The sequence below is a fragment of the Montipora foliosa genome, chromosome 13 (assembly GCF_036669935.1).
Source record: "Montipora foliosa isolate CH-2021 chromosome 13, ASM3666993v2, whole genome shotgun sequence".
NCBI lineage: Eukaryota > Metazoa > Cnidaria > Anthozoa > Scleractinia > Acroporidae > Montipora > Montipora foliosa.
This window is the reverse complement of record NC_090881.1, coordinates 33,996,017-34,011,016: the sequence shown is the minus strand read 5'-3', so window position 1 is coordinate 34,011,016 and position 15,000 is coordinate 33,996,017. Positions and strand designations below refer to the sequence as shown.

The 15,000-nt window shown below is 41.4% G+C and overlaps 2 protein-coding genes across 2 annotated transcripts in view; one reads left to right on the top strand and one right to left on the bottom strand.

Annotated features, from left to right (window-relative positions):
- LOC137982116 (dynein axonemal heavy chain 8-like) overlaps nucleotides 1–15,000 on the top strand; it is a 108,040-nt gene that overhangs the window by 50,212 nt on the left and 42,828 nt on the right. The window contains exons 47-61 of the mRNA XM_068829174.1: nucleotides 52–194; nucleotides 652–786; nucleotides 910–1,032; nucleotides 1,525–1,738; nucleotides 3,189–3,295; nucleotides 4,122–4,408; nucleotides 4,947–5,016; nucleotides 5,102–5,224; nucleotides 5,684–5,814; nucleotides 6,377–6,530; nucleotides 6,644–6,808; nucleotides 7,383–7,609; nucleotides 8,666–8,888; nucleotides 9,287–9,388; nucleotides 11,196–11,270. Of these exons, the coding sequence (XP_068685275.1) occupies nucleotides 52–194; nucleotides 652–786; nucleotides 910–1,032; nucleotides 1,525–1,738; nucleotides 3,189–3,295; nucleotides 4,122–4,408; nucleotides 4,947–5,016; nucleotides 5,102–5,224; nucleotides 5,684–5,814; nucleotides 6,377–6,530; nucleotides 6,644–6,808; nucleotides 7,383–7,609; nucleotides 8,666–8,888; nucleotides 9,287–9,388; nucleotides 11,196–11,270 (2,279 nt within the window). The remainder of the gene's footprint in view (nucleotides 1–51; nucleotides 195–651; nucleotides 787–909; nucleotides 1,033–1,524; nucleotides 1,739–3,188; nucleotides 3,296–4,121; nucleotides 4,409–4,946; nucleotides 5,017–5,101; nucleotides 5,225–5,683; nucleotides 5,815–6,376; nucleotides 6,531–6,643; nucleotides 6,809–7,382; nucleotides 7,610–8,665; nucleotides 8,889–9,286; nucleotides 9,389–11,195; nucleotides 11,271–15,000) is intronic.
- The window catches only part of LOC137982772 (soma ferritin-like), a 12,100-nt gene continuing 9,472 nt past the window's right edge, over nucleotides 12,373–15,000 (bottom strand). The window contains exons 7-8 of the mRNA XM_068829923.1: nucleotides 14,261–14,386; nucleotides 12,373–13,246 (exon numbers count right to left, since the gene is read on the bottom strand). Coding sequence (XP_068686024.1) covers nucleotides 13,085–13,246; nucleotides 14,261–14,386 — 288 coding nt within the window. The 3' untranslated portion in view covers nucleotides 12,373–13,084. The remainder of the gene's footprint in view (nucleotides 13,247–14,260; nucleotides 14,387–15,000) is intronic.

Genomic DNA, 15,000 nt, shown 5'->3' with positions numbered 1-15,000 from the left:
TTTTACGTTGTATGGTATTGTTTAGTCCTTCTATGTAATATGTGTTGTCAGGTAACTGGGAACATTGGCTGAATCGAGTCCAGGAATACATTTATCCGTCAGATTACAAACCAGAGTATTCCTCCATCTTGGTACCAAATGTCGACAATGTGAGGACCAGCTTTCTTATGGAGACCATTGCAAAACAGACCAAGGTTGGCTTACAACTACGTATTATTCAGTAGTCCAGTCTCATTGTAGCTTATTTCACTGCGTTTTTTATGATGACGATCCTACACTCTTTTAAGTCTGGTTTGCACTAGCGGCGCAAGCATAAACATTAGCAACCTGCATAAACGCGTTGCTGAACATATTGTTTACTGCAATAAGCACTAGCATCGGGGTGCTACTGGTCGAGTTTCTTTTGAGTCTGCGAATGCTTGGCTCTCAAGAGAAATCAGACTTTATTACAGGGTGAACGGAGTAACAGCAAAATCCAGCTGACTGCTTTAAGTCATGAAGTAATCCCGTTACTTTGCTAGGAAGCCAGCTATGGGATCTTTGTAGTAACGAAGGTGCCCATTCGTACTCCCTCTATATTTCAATTTTTTTTTTTCTCATGTCATTATTTGAAAATTGTTGGGTGCGAAGAACGGTGCTGTTGTTTTATAGGCGGTGCTACTCATTGGAGAACAGGGCACAGCTAAAACAGTGATGATCAAAGGATACTTGGCTAAGTACAATCCTGAGTCGCACATGAGCAAGAGCTTGAACTTCTCTTCAGCGACCACGCCTTTATTATTCCAGGTTAGTCTACCAACCTATTTTACTTGTTGCAACTTCCTAGAGGAAATCAACACAGAAGCATACAGTTCGTTACCTTAAAAATTTAACTTTCGAAGTTAGAACGAGTTTTTGTTTTCTTTTCAGCGCACCATTGAGAGTTACGTGGACAAACGCGTGGGTACCACGTATGGCCCACCTGCGGGACGCAAGATGACTTGCTTCATTGATGACGTCAATATGCCCATCATCAACGAATGGGGTGATCAGGTCAGATGCGCCACTAGGCAATAACTACCAGTCACCATTTTAATTGACGTAGGTGGTTTGACCCCACGAATGAGCACTTGGCTATCTTCAACTGATCTCAAAAGTTTGAGAGCAGAGAGTTCCAATGCTTTTGCCCGATTTTAGATTGTTTTGCTATAGCAGTGAGAAGCGAGTTTCGTCACAACCAGTATTTGGATGCTTTGCAGTCTATCTGTTGGCAATTCACATGCCCTTTGCACTACTTAACATTTTGACTTATTCGCTTGGTCAGCCAGGCATTCAGTTAGTTTGTTACTCTGTTGTTAATCTTGGGAACGAATCACGTCAGTTATTGGTGAGAATCTGACCGAGAAAACATTCGCATCAAACCCCTTCTGGTGCTATCTCATTCACGTAGTGTCTATCTTTCCCTCGATATCGACAGAGGGCAGAACAAAGTTACCCCTCGGTTCTCAGGATTTAATTGAGGTGTAAGCGATGTTGTGGTTTCAGGTAACAAACGAAATTGTGCGTCAAGTTATGGAACAGAAAGGCTTTTACAACCTTGAGAAACCTGGCGAGTTCACGCACATCGTAGATATTCAGTTTATCGCAGCTATGATCCATCCTGGCGGAGGAAGAAATGACATTCCTGAGCGACTGAAGCGTCAGTTCTCTATCTTCAACTGTACCTTGCCGTCCAATGCCTCTATTGACAAAATCTTTGGTGAGTGATCTATTGCAAACCATTTATTTATTTTATTTATTTACTGATTGAGTATGAATACATACATGGTGGAATTAACAATAGGACATAGGTCCCCTACGAGGTTAACAACCAGGATACACCACAGAAGACAGGCCACAGTACCGGGAACTACATGCCCTACTCTTTACGATAAGTGTGCGGGTTTTTTTACGTCCCACAGGATTGTGAACTTTGAAGGGTTGTGAGACGGGACCTCCGGCTTATCGTCCTTATCCGAGAAGACTAGAGAGTCTAACCATTTGCAGATGTAATTACAAAGGCAGCACTTTCTCCTCAGTTATTTAAAGACACTGAGTGTTGGTCCGGCCGGAGTTGAACTCACGACCTCCCGCGTAACAGCCCGGTGCCCCAGTGCGCGGTGTTTGTCAACAGCTATCACTTGAACCTGGTTTAATAGCGACCTTTAGATTGGAGTACGAATTCTTAGTTCTGCGCACGCGCATTTCGAAATGTTTTGTTCTTTAAACGTAATGCGCGTGCTCAGTACAGAAAACTCGTACTCGTAGTGGTTCTCGTAGTACTCCAATCTGAAGGTCGTCTCAGGGGCGGATCCTGGATTTTTCTTTGAATGGGAGGCATCCCTCATAAATCACTTAACTGATAGGTGGTTTTTTTTGATGCAAGTGAAAATACTGCTTCCAGTATTGCGATCGGTAGTAATCATTTTTCGAAATACTATTTATTTTAGAAATCAGCAGGTCACTTCGTGGGGGGGGGGGGGGGGGGGCGTGCGCACCCCCGCACCCCTCCCTAGGTCCGCCCCTGTGTTTCAGACGAGTCTCCTATCGCTCAGTGGTAGAACATTCGAGCTAGTAGTAATCGGAAGGTCTTTGGTACGACTCCCTTTAGGAGCACTCGGATTTCAGTTTCCGATTGACTCCGAGTCAACATTAAAAGCATACTGAAAAACGTCTCTTTCTTTGTTGTTTCACGATACTCCTCACTTGTCGGCTTTGCGATTATATAACGTCTCGTATTCTTACAGATATTAATTTTGTTTTTTAACGCAACTTCTATTCTTTGCTTTGGTCTTCCGTTTACCCTAAAATGCCGCCGTGAGCTGCCGAAGTGGAATTTTTGCGAAATTGTCTCCAGATTGGATAAACTTGGATTGTAACGTGAAAAACTCAAGTTTGCGAATTTGGTGTTCTCTTAACACGGTTACTTTGAGCGATTATAGTGCTGAGAGGGATTTTTAATGTGTACAGAGAACAGTCCACTTGCTCACAACGCGAAGTGTTGACAGGCCGGGAACTAACTTTGTGCATGTGTTTCGAGCAATTAACATGCATAAGCTGGTCTGTTCTTGTGATGTTGATAAGTACGTTTATCAAATGAAGGATGGATAATAGCAAGTCTCCACAAACTGATAATTCAAGCCTTTCTTTCAACTGCTTGGACAACACAGGTGTTATTGGAACTGGTTACTTCTGTTCGGCGCGGTTCTCAGATGAAGTTTGTAGCACTGTAGCTGAACTGGTGACTTGTACTAGAGTTCTGTGGCAAAAAACAAAGGTAAAAATGGATGTTGTAAGCACGAGCTTTAGATATTGCAGTCTCAAGAATATGATATACGTAAGGTTTCTGATCGCAAAAAATGTGGGAATGGTACGTAATAGCATACAAGCTCTCTATACTGCGAATCTAGGAATGCGCTCTTTACAATACCACTCCTTTAACCACCCAATGTCCGCATGTACTATTTTGTCAAACGAGGTTAAATACTTCAGCTTCAGGTCAAAGTGTACGAGGAATAATGACGCGTTATAAGTGAGATTGTCGTGCTTGTGGTCAGTCATCGTGGTCACGAACCGTATAAAAGTGACATCACTGACAATCTCATAATTATTACGGCACATACATTCACCTGGAAAATATCTTTCTTTTGCTTTATTTCAAAGCAACCAAGGCAGTCTAGACGTTTGCGCACGATGTTTAAGTCTGTTTACGGTTTACCGTTTACGTATACAGCGGTTTTCAATTGAGTGTCTTAAGTAATTACTTTGACCAATCACAGCAGGTGCAAACAGCACAATGAACCAATCCAAATTCGTAGCACTTCCACGTAACTTGCTCAAAGCGCGGGAAAAATCGCGCTTACAAGTCGTGATTTATTTTGGTTTACCTTTTAATTGGTTGATAAACTGGTGCGATATTTTTAAACCAATTACCGAGCGTAGCAATTGCAATTGCGTTATTACTTTCGACAGACTTTCGACTGCTCTATGATTCACTGTTTGGAGAGCAGTGTTAGTAATAGACGTACAAGGCGCCTGTCACCATCGAGGACGGCTCCACCTATGCTAAGCACAAAAAACATTGCTGTGTTGTCTTATTTCAGGCGAAGATGTTACCAACACCAGCCAAGTTCCATTATATCTTCAACCTCCGTGATTTATCTCGCATATGGGAAGGAATGTTGAACGTAGCTGGCGAAGAGGTCGATACTAAGAAGCTTGCGCTTGCTCTATGGAAACACGAGTGTACCCGAGTGATAGCCGACCGTTTCACGAACGAGGCCGACCGCAAATGGTTTGAAAAGTCAGTGACAAAAGTAATTGAAGATCACATGGGAGATGGTAGCGTGGAACAGTTGATGGACGAACCTTATTTCGTGGACTTTCTCAGGTTATTCTCCTTGCATTGGTAATTTTAACATAATCCGAGGTCGAAAGTGTCGCGATAAAGTAGACAATTTAAGCAACTGAAAAGTTCAGGTGGCTTCAATGGGTTTCGAACCCATGACCTCTGCGAGGCCGGTGAGTTGCTTTACCAACTGACCTATGAAGCCACACAGTTGGGAACAGGTCGGTTTGTTGGGCTCATTTGTTATTTCACTCATCTAGTCCTTCCTCGGCAACAAATCGACCTGCTCCCAACTGAGTGGGTTCTATGCTCATTTGGTAGAGCAACTCACCGGCATCGCAAAGGTCATGGACCAGCCATTGGGAGTCTCGGCGCCGCTAACCCCTGCACGGCAGTACCTCCTTACATTGCATTGCATTCGGTATTGCTTTGCATTCGGCATTGCATAACCATCCTTAATAAATCGGATTATCTAATGATTGTTCTAATAACTTTCAGATCATACTAGAAGTTACGAATCAATCTTTACTCGATTATATAGTTGGAAAACTACACTAAAATGGTTATTTTGATTTTGAAGAGAGCCTCCAGAGCCTACAGGAGAAGAGCCCGAGGATGCAGATTTGGAAGCGCCTAAGATCTATGAAATGGTGATTGGTGTTTTTCGTTGCGCTTCCTTTACAGAGGAAAGATCTTAGAATGTGATTTAACTTCGTTTGGTTTGTTCTTTCGTAGGTAAGTTCATTGGACTTCCTGAACGAGAAGTTATGTCAATACATGGCTATGTACAACGATACTGTGAGAGGGGCGCATTTGGATCTCGTGTTTTTCAAAGATGCAATGACCCATCTTGTCAAGGTTGGTAAAAAAGCAAACTTACGTCAGTCGCGTGTTGCAAGTCAAATGATGACCGCTCTTGACTTAATAGACGCTAGTGTAAGGACTGAAACATTAAAGCTCAGTTTGCCTTTGAGGTGTGCTCTCTGCGAGGACTCGGTTTTTTATCTAGCTCAGGGAATTTTTTTTCTTTTTTTTGCGAAAATGAATCATCTTATCCTGTTTTCTCAAGGACGTTCGCGCGGATTGGATGGATTTTTCGCTTAGAGTCAGGGTGTGATTTACTTATTGCGATGGTTTTCATCACTTGTTATAGACGGAGGAGAAGTAGAGCAAGTGATTCATGTTAAAAGTATAAGGGCACAGACCATTTTAGGAGAATAAACAAGCTAAGGCGGATATTATATATTCTTAAAGGTAAAAGTGATAAGTGACTTGCGATCATGGATTTAAGGTTTGTCTCTTATTTCATATTTTTAGATTTCTCGTATCATTCGTACACCATGTGGCAATGCCCTTCTTGTTGGTGTGGGTGGTTCAGGCAAACAATCGCTTACAAGACTGGCTTCATTTATTGCTGGATACAGGATTTTCCAGATCACGCTTTCAAGGTGAAAACGACGTAACACAACAACATTTATTCTTAATATATACCTCTTACTAACCAAGTTCGAGGTCCGTACTGTAAGTTACGGACCGAGTTTTTTCCCTTTGATTTATGGCCCAAGCGCGAAGCGCGCGGGCCATAAATCAACGGGAAAAAACGAGGATCCGTAACTTACAGTAGGGACCGAGAAAACTCGGTTAGTAAGATAGTTAGTAAAACTCTGAGGTTAACCGGCGCGCAGGCAAGGAAACTAGTCAAAGTGAAGCGGAAGGTTCAACTGCCACAAAGAATGCCGTGCCAGAATCCCAAAAACTAAATCTTCTTGGCTGTTAAGTTTGAAATAGTTGCTTGCAAGATTCAAACAGTTTTCAGTACAAGTTTATGCCACAGAAATGACATGAAAAACTCGCTAGATGATGTTTTGTCGAAATTTTAAACTTAGCGGGCTGTACAGCGGGCCGTACTGTAGAATACGGCCCGCTAATTTAGCCAATTACCGCGCGCGTACTATAAAAGCTTGGATTAACGCTAATCAGCCTTTGCACAACCTGCCCCTTATTTTCCAGGTCTTACAATGTGAGCAACCTAATGGAAGACTTAAAGTTCCTGTACCGTGTGGCAGGGTCTGAAGGGAAAGGTATCACCTTCATTTTTACCGACAACGAGATCAAGGATGAAAGTTTCCTAGAATATCTGAATAATGTGCTGTCCTCGGGTGAGGTAAGGAGTCGTTCGCTACAGCTGACACAGTTAACTTCAATTATTGGGCTGCAAAGACCAACGCCGTCGAGATGTGTTGAATTTCTAATTTCTAATTTCTTTGTGTTTTATAGGTATCAAACTTATTTGCTCGTGACGAACTGGATGAAATAACTCAAGGCTTAATTGGGCCAATGAAGAAAGAACTGCCACGAGTACCGCCAACAAACGACAATCTCTACAACTACTTTATTACTCGCTCCAGGAAGAATCTGCACGTGGTTTTGTGTTTCTCGCCTGTAAGTGCTTCTTTCCAACATTGGTGTCCCAAGGAGGCTCTACCCGAGGAGTTTTGTGAACGTTTCCGAATTGGAAGCAATTACATGATATTTGTTTATAGCGCGGAAAAATGCGGACTTCCAAGTTGTAATTGGTTCCGTTTTTGCTTCAGTCATATATGGACTGGTTATGAAACCCCGATAACTTAAAAAACGTTTGATTGGCTACTGTTTTAGAAAACGGGTGTGGTTTGCGCATGGTCAGGGCCAAACAGCTAACAAAATAATAAAACAAAGAAACAGGTCGAGTTTCATAACGATCTCTGTATATCAACTATGCTTCGGTTGAACAAATGATCCGAGATCCTCAAGCAACGCAAGGCTTAGTAATCACAATTGCGTTAATAATTTGGCCACTTAACCACAGCTAAATTCAATTGAAAACCCCTCTATTCTGTGCATTTATTATCAAAATAGTTCTAGAGGAGGATTTGCATGCAATTGTTCATCGCTCGTGTTCCCTGGAAGGTGTATTATTATACCGATTATTTTATTTAGACTGAGAACAGTCATTTTCTTATTCAATCTGTTACAGGTGGGAGAGAAATTTCGCAATCGTTCACTTAAGTTTCCTGGACTAATCAGTGGCTGTACTATGGACTGGTTCACCCGCTGGCCAAAAGATGCTTTGGTTGCAGTCGCAGATTATTTCTTGTCCAAGTTTGACATCACGTGCACAGATAGCATCAAGAACAGTGTGGTGCACACTATGGGTACCTTTCATGATGGTGTGGCTGAGGCTTGCGTCGAGTATTTTGAAAGGCAAGGTTTTTTTTTTTCAGAATACACGTGTTGGTCTGTGTAGTAAGGACTCTGCCATCAAGGAGATCTCCCAGTACTTGATGGTTACATTGACACACACATTTGACTTGATTTACTTTCATTGTTAATTTCAGTTTACAGTGTCCCCAATTAGCGCTCCAGCGCTAGAACGACTAGACACTTAAATAAAGTTCCTTTCCTTTTTTTTCCCGCGTGTTCAGTATTGCGAGTGACGACAGTTATGTAAACGTCTTCGGACTTTCCTCGAAGAGCGTCAGAATACTGTCGGAAGCCTTCGTTTCTTATCGCCAATAGTGCACGTGGTCACTGATCAATAGACCATTTCGCAGTTATGTGCTTAGTTACCTGGCCTATGAATGAAAGTACGGCTACATTTGACCATGTTTTGATAGAAACCTCCTTGCTTTTCTTCCAACTAATTAGCATGATAAAAAAAGCACGGAGGTCTGTATCATAACAAGGTCAGCTCCAGCATCACTTTCATTTAAAGGCCGGTAACTAAGCAAATAACTGAAAAAGGTCTATTCAAGTTAACTAAGTTGTAATGCTTTTTCTCACACTTGCTTGCATATTGCTTCCAGTTTGGTCTAATAACTTGATGTCAAACTTTGTACTGTAAGTACATGTCACATTAAAGGTGAAAGTATTTTAGACAATGAATTTACTAAATTTGAATCCAACACATAATTAATTAGTATTTTACGGTATAAGGGAAAGACACGCTATTGATGAAACCTTTCTTATTGCTACTGCTGAGTTCGGTTATGAAATGGAGACTGTGCCGCCAAAGAAGAAGTTTAAGGTTTTCTAGTAAAAAAAAAAGGGCTGTTAATGACACTTTAATGACCATTTTTGGTGAGCCGCAAAAGGTGGAAAATGCTCCCCTCTTCGTAAGCCCTCCATCAGTAACAAAATTTCCAAGCTTTGCAAAAAATTGACCTAGCGTTATTTTGTTCTATGAGATATTTCCACTTGCCTCATAATATGCGCGTTTATGTATCACGATGATTTACTTGAGCCCATGTGACTTGACAGGTTTCGTCGACAAACGCACGTGACCCCCAAGTCATATCTGTCGTTCGTTGATGGTTATAAAACAATATACGCAGAGAAGAGATCACAGATTGGCGAGTTAGCAAACAGAATGAACACTGGATTGGATAAACTGGTCGAGGCCAGTGCATCTGTGGCTGAATTGTCCAAAGAACTGGTAGTCAAGGAAAAGGAGCTCGCTGTAGCTTCAGTCAAAGCTGATAAGGTGTCTATTATGTATATAGCAAATCGTTTTAACACATAACACAATCAAGACAGAAGGCCACTTTGCTAATAGGTTTTGGCTAAGCAATTAGCAGAGTGACAAACCACAGAATGCGATTCTTATGTTTTACTGCACAGTCAAGAACTGGAGCAGGGTAGGTGCAGTCGTTAGTGAGATCATTTGCCTCCCAAAAAACGTTTCCCTGTTAAATTTTCATCAGCGCTAGTGTGGGTTTTGTTTGTCGGTTCAAGGTTTTTCTACTTAAATTTTTTTTTTTCGGTGATCGTTTTCGCAAGTCCGTAGACGAAAAGTTCCCGTCTAGCAAAAATTCTCTCGCTAAAGGCACGAAGGTTGATATAATTCTTCGCCTCGAATAAATGACTGTTTTCCGACTCTAGGTGCTTGCAGAGGTAACAGTGAGTGCTCAAGCCGCTGAAAAAGTTAAGGCTTCTGTTCAAAAGGTTAAGGACAAGGCCCAAGCCATTGTTGATGAAATTGAGGTGAGCTCTTTTGTGTTAGCTCTTACTTCTCCAATGCCGGCTCCGAATGATGATTACTAGGGAGCTTTCGCAACGACAACGGCGACGTCAACGAAAACGTCACAAATTTGCATATTTAGTGGGCAAAAACAATAGCTTCTCACGCTCTGCACGTGCGTTTTTCACTTTTGTCATTTCTTTGCCGTCGTCAGCAAAGCAACAACGTGAAATTACGAGGATACCTAAACTTCGAGCCAGGATTCGAGCTAGGATCCGAGCCAGGATTCCAGCCAGGATTCGAGCTAAGATGAGCTTTCTACGCTATTTGTTCTCGAATTTCTCGGTTAGGTTAGGTCTCGAATCGGTTAGGTTAGGTCTATTTAGGTTGGTTCTAGTCTAGTTAGGTCTAGTTAGGGTTAGGGTAGGTCTCGGTTAGGTTAATTTAGGTCTCGGTTAGGTCTTGAATCCTGGCTCGGATCCTAGCTCGGATTATGGCTCGAATCCTGGCACGGATCCTGGCTTTATTCTTAGTTTATCTCTGAAATTACCAAGTTTGAGGTGTTATGGAGAGCGTCAGCACCTGGAGATAAATTTTCATTTTTCTCCCTTAAATTAAGCGCTGCCCGTAACGGTTTCATTCCTGAGGGACTGCCACACTTTTGTCATATTAAAAGGCTTGCAATAGTCACGAAGTGATCGTGAATTTATGTTTTTACATGACGTTCTCGTTGCCGTTTCCATCGTCGTTGCTAAAGCTCCGTACTATGTAAAGAGAGGGAATCCGGGCGTAGACTGGAAATCCGCCGTTTCAGGATTCAAATCCCGCTTTAGCTCGCTTTGACCACGAGCCTGAAATTGTCGGGGTTGACTTCACTTGCATAAATAGGGAGCCGTTACCAAAGGACGACGACGACGACGACGGAGAACGCGACAAAACAACAGGTTTTATTAACAAAAACATTAGGGACCTTAAGATCTACGACGGCGACTTCAACGAAAACGTCACCTCGAAATATCACTTTGCTTTATCATAATTCTTTCGCGGTTATTCTATCTCGTTCACTTCTTACAATTTGGGGGAAAGATCGTAAAACTAAATTGGTAAGAGCAGTTACAAAGTGAAAATAGAAAATGAAAGATTCTCTGTTGCATGCTCACGTTGTCGTCAAAACCTCAAATTTGGTAATTTCACGTCGTCCTTATGCAGAGTACCGCAAGAATCCTTCCTAAAATCCGTGCTGCACGTGCAGCACCATTATTTATGCTCTTTTAACCAATGATATCATTGTTTTGCGGCGTTGTTGTTGCCGTCGTCGTTGTAAAATCTTAAGCTCCCTAATAGCTCTGCACGCGCCGCACGTGCGTTTTACATTTTAACACATTTCTTTGCCGTTCTCGTCTTGACAACGACGTGAAATGATCAAATTTGAGGTCGTGTGGAGGATGCGAGCACCCGACGATGAATTTTCAATTTTCTGTCTAAATATCCACACCGTTCTCACAAATTTTATTCTTGGAATGTGGACTCACAATTTCCCTGCCTAGCGACTTGGAGTAATCGCAAAGTTATTGCAGTAACGGGAAACAATATTTTTAGACGAAGTTCTCGTAACTGTCGTCGTCTTCTTTGCTTAAGGTCCCTATTACTGACCACGTGAGCAGTTGCCACAAGTGGGAATTCTCCAATCGGTTCCGTTCACCCTTGTCATTTGTTTTTTTGAGCTTGATAATTCTCTAAGGAGAGTGGTCACTTACGTGCTCTTTCATTTTGTCCTTCGTTTTATTTGTAACTGTTGCTATGGTAACCGCATTTGCGAACATTTTACAGGCCGACAAGGCATTCGCGGAGGAAAAACTGTCGGCAGCCAAGCCAGCATTGGAGGAGGCAGAAGCCGCCTTGCAGGTTTGTTTTTATACTCTTACTATTCACGATATATCATGATTTTGGAGAAATTTACATTTGCAGATTATTGTTCGATTTAAAACTAGAAGGTTACTTTCGTGGTTAGCGCTTACCAGCGCTTGCCCTGCTTCACTCACCTCGGCCCTTAAGTTGAATTCATGAAGCGATTTAGAGATCGATAGTGACCTTCACGTATAGCTGTACGTTGCACTTCCTGAAGCTTTTGCATGTCGCATCCCAAACTCGTGATGCGTATTCAAGACTGGGCCTAACCATAGGTTCATACAAAGTAGCTTTTACATTCTCATCACAAAACCAAAAATTCCGTTGTAGTAACCCTAAGATCCAAATGGCCCCTATTTCAGTCGATGTGCTCTTTCCATCGTAACCTATTATCTAGCAAAACACCAAGGTAAGTGTGAGAGGTGACATTCTCTAATGTTTGTAGTCGGTAGAGCGGCGGAGATCTAACCCGATGGTCGTGGGTTCAATTCCCACCCTGGTCAGAGTTTTTCTCCGTCCTTGTCTGGGCCCAGTTCCATCAGTAGGGCTAACGCTCACATGGTTCATATGGGATAGAAATCTAGCACTTCACGTTACACTACACTCTCGTCAGTTAATTCTGTTATGGATATGTGAACTTGGTTTTCGCGGTGCATGCATCGCATCATGGGGCGCAAAGGAATATGTTTGGACATTCTTGTTTTACAATTTATCTAAAGAACTTTCCGGTGAATAAACACTTCGAGTCACTACAGTTAACGCAGTTAGAAGGAATGGTCATCAGATCCCAAATGATCGTGAATTTGATCGATGGTGGCTCGGGTATAGTCGGAAAAATCCGAGTTCTCGCAACAGGAGTGGAAACCGTGACCTAGTGATTGCCTGGTCGAATACTTCTTCAATGAACAAGAGAGGACTTAAGGGAGCTTGGTCATAAAAATTAGATCCGTTGAAAAGTGTTCTGCCATACTGCTAGGCCTAAAGTTGTCGAACTGTAGCATTTTCTCAGTTCAGTTCAGAAAAATAAGAAGTTTTTCCGACAATTTCAGCACTTACTGCAAACAATGCACTCACATGCATACACACGCCAGAAGCCCAATTTCTTCTTTCATAAAACATGATTTATTGATCGAGTTGTGCGTGCTAATATATATGATTAACATTATTGTCAATGTGTAGTATCGCTAAGTATTTCAACTCGTTGTTTGCACAACTCGTAAAATACTTAGTGATACTACAGACCAAACCATCTAATAAGATCAATGTACTCTAAGATCGATTGCTTCTAGTTATCATAATTTGAAAAAGGTGCCTTACATGATTACAATCAACGACATGTCCAACTGTTTTTTTCATTGAGCAATGGCTCACTTTAAATCAGTGATACAAAAACAGGTTAAGAGTCTAATACTGGAAGGAAAAGTGTCCAAAATATAAGATAATTAGCGCCCAATTCGTTCTTTCCTGATAAATAAAAAACTTCAATTGATAGCTCCAGTTTTTTTCACTTAGTTTTCTACATTTTCTACACGTCAATTAAATATCTGATCACAGCGTGTAGCGCTGAGTTGATTTTTCTTTCACTCAGAAAACTAGAGTTTATGGAAGAGAAAGTGTTCATTTCCTTTGTTTAAGGAAAACCCGCTATAATCTTACAACCTCCGATTCCATACCAATATTGTTTCATTGTAAAGTTTTGAAAGCCTCCGCAATTTCGATACTTCATCAAAAGATAGTATGGCATTTAGCCAATGCAATGGATGGCTTCATGATTGTGCGGTAGTGGAATTTTAACTAATACAGAATACAGCCTAATCGTCCCCGCCTTTTAAAGTGATCTTATCAAATTGGTATTCTCCAAGAGCATAGTTTCCACTCTCTTGTTGTCGCCTCAGGGTGTTGACGTAATTCGATAGCTGTTTGATGCTCTCCACTTGTTCACCAAGGAAATTTCCTTCCAAGAAGTCTTGTAACTGTAAATCCAATAAGCTGATTAGTCAAAAGCTGTCAATAATGTCTTGCTCTGAACGAATCAGCAGGTGCATGCGCCGTAAGCAATTTCCTATTTACGCGCGACAAAGTCAGAGCTATTGCGAAATCATGTCACAAATAAAACTGATTTCTTTAATGGTACAAAGACGTTGAAAATAGTAAGAACGATATAAGAATGCGATGGGAAAGATTAAAGGAAAGATAAAAGGCTGCCAAGGATTTGATGTCACGACTTAACATTGAGCAGACTGGAACACAGTTTTCCTTTTCTGTCTTTTCCCGAGGCTGGAGCTGTTGAGGCTGGTCCTTCCTTCAAATGTTAGAGATCATTGTTCAGTGTACGTGAGAACCCCATAACCAAGGATCGACGTATTGTTCTTCGCGACTGCTATTACATCAGGCAATATACAACCGCCCGCATTATATTGCCTCGTTCTGAAAGGGAACCTCCACCAAAACAAGAATTTAACTTTAAAATATTGAACATAATGTTTACAATCAAAATTGTACGTTCTTTTTCCAATGGAGGCGTTTTCATCCGTAATAGAAAAATTTCAAAAACACTTGTTTTGGTTTTCAAATTTCCCGGGCGCTGCCATTTTGAATAACTGTGACGTTAATGGTTGCTCTATTGTTTCAAAACAAAAGCTCTTTGTGTGAATACAATAAAACAATCATTGCACGTCACAATTACTTAAAAGGGCAGCGCCCAGAAAATCTGAACACCAAAACAAGCGTTTCTGAAATTTGTCTACTTCGGATACAAACGCTACCATTGGAAAATGGTCGAATAATTTTGATAGTAAACATATGTAAAATATTTTAAAGTCAAATTCTTGTTTTAGTGGAGGGACCCTTTAATCTTAAAATTCAAAAGAATATTTGACCTTGAACGAGGCAGCACGGGCTAATTTCCAAGCAAACCAAAAAAATACTAAAATGGTAGCCATTTTGGAATAACTTAGGGTGTATTTGTCGAAAATTCTGCTTCTTACCTGTGGGTCGTTAGCATTTTGGGCAAGGTCGTGCAGAATCAACAAAGCGTCGTACACGTCTTTTTCCAAATTCAAGGCACATTCCATGGCGCTCAAGCCATTCCCCCATTCGCTTTTAAACGGTGTCTGTGATACAGAGCAAAATTACGTGGTGAAAGGGAACGTGATTTTATTATCACCCGTTTAAAAGGTAACTGACTCCAGAATGTGAGCTACTGAGAAGCGCTGCGGTTCGAAGTTATCCCAAATTATTATAATCTGCTAATCAGCGCTCCTCTTTGGTGACATTTGCCATGCTGTGCCTGGTGGTTTTCAAGTGTTTGATCATATCCTTGCATTTGATCGTTGAAAGGTAATCTACCGAGCAGTACCTTTCTTTGGTGATGTTAAGTCTACAAGGTTGTTTCTGGCTATTTTCTTAACTGTGACCATCACATGAAAGTAACGGAGCATGACTTCTTTTGAGTTTTTAATAATATTCTGTTCAATGTGGTTCTAACCTTCGAGCTTGTGGTCGTAATCCTAATGTCTTACATGTGAAAAGAAAGTTACTGTGAAATGATGCCTGTTGGTGCTGTTTATTATACTTTGCAAGGTGGATCCTATGATTTACTTGGTCGTTAAAACACCTACTGAGCAGTTCTTTTATCAGTGTGGAGCAGAAAATGAGAGGCTCTGAGGAGTACTGCCCTCTGTGCTGTGATGGTTGTGTGATTTGATTTTTAGAGATGATCAATCGT